Source organism: Brachyhypopomus gauderio, chromosome 9 (genome assembly GCF_052324685.1).
Source record: "Brachyhypopomus gauderio isolate BG-103 chromosome 9, BGAUD_0.2, whole genome shotgun sequence".
NCBI lineage: Eukaryota > Metazoa > Chordata > Actinopteri > Gymnotiformes > Hypopomidae > Brachyhypopomus > Brachyhypopomus gauderio.
The window spans coordinates 2,729,708-2,734,450 of NC_135219.1; the positions used below are offsets into that span (position 1 = coordinate 2,729,708).

The 4,743-nt window shown below is 47.3% G+C and overlaps 1 protein-coding gene across 7 annotated transcripts in view; it reads right to left on the minus strand.

Annotated features, from left to right (window-relative positions):
• LOC143522697 (uncharacterized) overlaps window positions 1–393 on the minus strand; it is a 6,017-nt gene extending 5,624 nt beyond the window's left edge. For all 7 annotated transcript variants that reach the window (XR_013133112.1, XR_013133111.1, XR_013133109.1 and 4 more), the window contains exon 1: window positions 63–393. Coding sequence is in view for 3 of the 7 variants with exons in the window: in XM_077016452.1 (XP_076872567.1) it covers window positions 63–111 (49 nt within the window). In the remaining 4 variants the exon portion in view is untranslated. The remainder of the gene's footprint in view (window positions 1–62) is intronic.
• Window positions 394–4,743: the final 4,350 nt, after the last annotated feature.

Here is a 4,743-nt window from a genome sequence, read left to right on the forward strand (position 1 = left end):
CTCACTGACTCACACAATAATGTCCAGTTTCATTCAGTGTTAATAGAGAATTTCAGACTCACCTTCAGTGAGATGAAGCACAATGAAGAAAACACACACTCTCAGCAGCATTGTTACTATGGAAACAACACTGACCTCCCAACACACACTAACAACTCTCCACCCAGAACTCCACTACCACTGTGGACACACACTGTCTCCAGACGTCTCTCAGCACTACTTCAGTCCTCCAGACCCTGATGTCCACCCAGCAGAGAGGAACTGGGAACAGATGAACTTCACCAGAGCTCTTGTTTCGGTTCAAGTTCACATCAACAGCTTTATTGAGACATACAAAACCACACACAGTGCCATCATGTCCTTTGACCTGTGAGAACTCTGGTTGTTGCTTCCTCTGTGATATATTCACACCCCCCACACTGACAAAATGCTGCATCTGTGAAACCCTACAGGAAACACAAGATGGAGGTAAACCAAAGGGGCGGAGTCTGATGTAGAGGAGAGAGGGAGCAGCATGAGAAACAAACAGAAATATCAGCCTCTCTCTCTCTCTCTCTCTCCTCTCATACGCCTATCTGAGGTTATTAGTGCACAGAGTTAGTCAGAACACATTTGATCACATATACACTTTTCCATTAATTTTCTTTCCATCCTACATTTTATATGTTTGAACTCTCTATATGTCTGTTGTCCTGTGTATTTAATGTTTGTTTATTGTCTCGCATTAGTTTAATTGGTAAAGCTTCTTGGAACGACACCGAGCATGAACAGTTACTAGAGAAGGATGTCTGCTCTGTACTGTGTATGCGTGCACATACACACACACACACACACACACACACACACACACACACACACACACACACACACACAGAGTTCTGGTGTGAACAAAGTGGTTTATTCCCTCATATGTTTGTTGTTCATTGCATAACATTGTATGAAGATGTAAACTCCATGTCAGTTTTCTCTTTTCATATAGTATAGTTGTAGTGCTCTGTAGTATTTCTAGCTCCAAACCACTGATATACCTGCCATGGTACGAGGGTAGAAATAGCCTCAATGTGAAAATATTGCACTTGTGAGCATGTGGGCGCTGCTCAGTTGTGAGGGTGCAGAAGCAGACACTTCAGGTCTAAAATGGGCTGTAGACTCTGTTCTGGTAGATGACCACTGTAGACTCTGTTCTGTAGATGACCACTGTAGACTCTGTTCTGGTAGATGACCAATGTAGACTCTGTTCTGATAGATGACCACTGTAGACTCTGTTCTGGTAGATGACCACTGTAGACTCTGCTACGTAGATGACCAATGTAGACTCTGTTCTGGTAGATGATCACTGTAGACTCTGTTCTGGTAGATGACCACTGTAGACTCTGTTCTGGTAGATGACCAATGTAGACTCTGTTCTGATAGATGACCACTGTAGACTCTGCTATGTAGATGACCACTGTAGACTCTGTTCTGGTAGATGACCACTGTAGACTCTGCTCTAAACCGTGAGAAATGAAACCACAACAGACCAGTTCTCAGACCAGAACAGTCTCCTCTTTCTTCTGGGATCCTCACAAGGTGTTTTACAAGCAAAATATTTATTGACTTTAAAACCTCTCATAGTCAAAATGCAATTTTCACATCAAGATGTCAGATGCAATTATTAAATGAATTTCTACTTGTAACGGTGGCGGGTAGGAACAAGGATGAGACACAGATCCTGCTTTACAGCCAACGTCACTGCTTTATTCAATACGGGACGACAGTAACACACACACGACGTGCACACTAAAGACAACGACAAGCACACGACACTGCGCGAACGCACATTAAATAGACAAACTACATGAGCCCCGAGTGATTACGAGACGGGCCACAGGTGGGACGAATGAACACACGCAGACACAACCACACTCACGAGGAGCCACAGACGCAGACGGCAAGACGCAGACGACGTAGACACACGCCCACAGGGAGGGGTCCAGAGCTGTTCCGTGACACTACTATTATTTCGTCATCAAACCATGTTTTTTTAAAAGCACTAGTACATTAGGAATGCAGCTGTTACAGTGGAGTCTGTTTTATTTGACACATGAAAGGTGTGTCACATGAAAGGCTGATACACTGACCATGACTGCAGGCACATGCATTTTAATAGCCAAAGTAAAAATGTTTAACTGCATTACTGTAAATACTAGAGTGTAAATGTAATGATATTGCTTTAGTAATCTTGAATTACATTATATAAAATCTAATAAACTTCAAAAGTACAAAAACAGTTATTCACATTACTGTAACTGATCATCCTGAGGTCATTTTAGAGGCTATTTTAGAGGCTATCCCTTTATTGTTCTAATTGGACTTGAAAAATACAATGTTGACTTCACTTATGCATTTACCTGACATCACTAATAATGAACGTGAAGAACATGTCATCTGTTTTTGTCCTGGGGAGATCAGAGTTCTGTCCCCTGATTGGTGGACTGATGTGTGTTCTGGTTGTGATGCAGTAGAGGGAGTTATGGAAGCAGGACGCAGGTGTGAGTGGCATTTATTGTCCTCTACACAATAAGTGAACAGGAGACTTAACAGGAACATTAAAAGGTCAAGAAATATCTTAATGCATAAGCCAACAAGACATTACAAAATGAAAACCTACAAGGAGGACAATAATTGAACTCATTAACCATACAGGAAATGAACAGGGTATTACCCTGGAATAGTTACTGGGAGGGGCAACAGAGATGTGTGTCAAAGGGGTGGAACAGGGGCGGAGCTATGAAACAAAACAAATGAAAGCACATGTCAAAGGAAGGACATGGAGACAAGGACAGACTGAACCAATACAGACTAAACCAATACAGACTGAACCAATACAGACTGAACCAATACAGACTAAACCAATACAGACTAAACCAATACAGACTGAACCAATACAGACTAAACCAATACAGACTGAACTAATACAGACTGAACCAATACAGACTAAACCAATACAGACTGAACCAATACAGACTAAACCAATTAAGAACTGTGGTGGGTGTAGGTGGAGTGGAGGTGGTTGTAGGTGAGTAGGTAGAGTGGTGGTGGGTGTAAGTGGAGTGGTGGTGGGTGTAGGTGTGTAGGTGGAGTGGTGGTGGGTGTAGGTGGGTGTAGGGGTGTAGGTGGAGTGGTGGAGAGATGGTGGTTATAGGTGTGTAGGTGGAGTGGTGGTGGTTGTAGGTGTGTAGGTAGAGTGGTGGTGGGTGTAAGTGGAGTGGTGGTGGGTGTAGGTGTGTAGGTGGAGTGGGGGTGGGTGTAGGTGTGTGGGTAGAGTGGTGGTGGGTGTAAGTGGAGTGGTGGTGGGTGTAGGTGTGTAGGTGGAGTGGGGGTGGGTGTAGGTGTGTGGGTAGAGTGGTGGTGGGTGTAAGTGGAGTAGTGGTGGGTGTAGGTGTGTAGGTAGAGTGGTGGTGGGTGTAAGTGGAGTGGTGGTGGGTGTAGGTGTGTAGGTGGAGTGGTGGTGGGTGTAGGTGTGTAGGTGGAGTGGTGGTGGGTGTAGGTGTGTAGGTGGAGTGGTGGTGGGTGTAGGTGTGTAGGTGGAGTGGTGGTGGGTGTAGGTGTGTAGGTGGAGTGGTGGTGGGTGTAGGTGTGTAGGTAGAGTGGTGGTGGGTGTGGGTGTGTAGGTGGAGTGGTGGTGGGTGTGGGTGTGTAGGTGGAGTGGTGGTGGGTGTAGGTGTGTAGGTGGAGTGGTGGTGGGTGTAGGTGTGTAGGTGGAGTGGTGGTGGGTGTAGGTGTGTAGGTAGAGTGGTGGTGGGTGTAGGTGTGTAGGTGGAGTGGTGGTGGGTGTAGGTGTGTAAGTGGAGTGGTGGTGGGTGTAGGTGTGTAGGTGGAGTGGTGGTGGGTGTAGGTGTGTAGGTGGAGTGGTGGTGGTTGTAAGTGTGTAGGTAGAGTGGTGGTGGATGTAGGTGTGTAGGTGGAGTGGTGGTGGATGTAGGTGTGTAGGTGGAGTGGTGGTGGGTGTAGGTGTGTAGGTAGAGTGGTGGTGGTGGGTGTAAGTGGACTGGTGGTGGTTATAGGTGTGTAGGTGGAGTGGTGGTGGGTGTAAGTGGAGTGGTGGTGGTTATAGGTATGTAGGTAGAGTGGTGGTGGGTGTAGGTGTGTAGGTAGAGTGGTGGTGGATGTAGGTGTGTAGGTGGAGTGGTGGTGGATGTAGGTGTGTAGGTGGAGTGGTGGTGGGTGTGGGTGTGTAGGTAGAGTGGTGGTGGGTGTAGGTGTGTAGGTAGAGTGGTGGTGGGTGTAGGTGTGTAGGTGGAGTGGTGGTGGGTGTAGGTGGAGTGGTGGTGGGTGTAGGTGGAGTGGTGGTGGTTGTAGGTGTGTAGGTGGAGTGGTGGTGGGTGTAGGTGTGTAGGTGGAGTGGTGGTGGGTGTAGGTGTGTAGGTGGAGTGGTGGTGGGTGTAGGTGTGTAGGTAGAGTGGTGGTGGGTGTAGGTGTGTAGGTGGAGTGGTGGTGGGTGTAGGTGGAGTGGTGGTGGGTGTAGGTGGAGTGGTGGTGGTTGTAGGTGTGTAGGTAGAGTGGTGGTGGGTGTAGGTGTGTAGGTAGAGTGGTGGTGGATGTAGGTGTGTAGGTGGAGTGGTGGTGGATGTAGGTGTGTAGGTGGAGTGGTGGTGGGTGTGGGTGTGTAGGTAGAGTGGTGGTGGGTGTAGGTGTGTAGGTAGAGTGGTGGTGGGTGTAGGTGTGTAGGTGGAGTGGTGATGGGTGTAGGTGGAGTGGTGG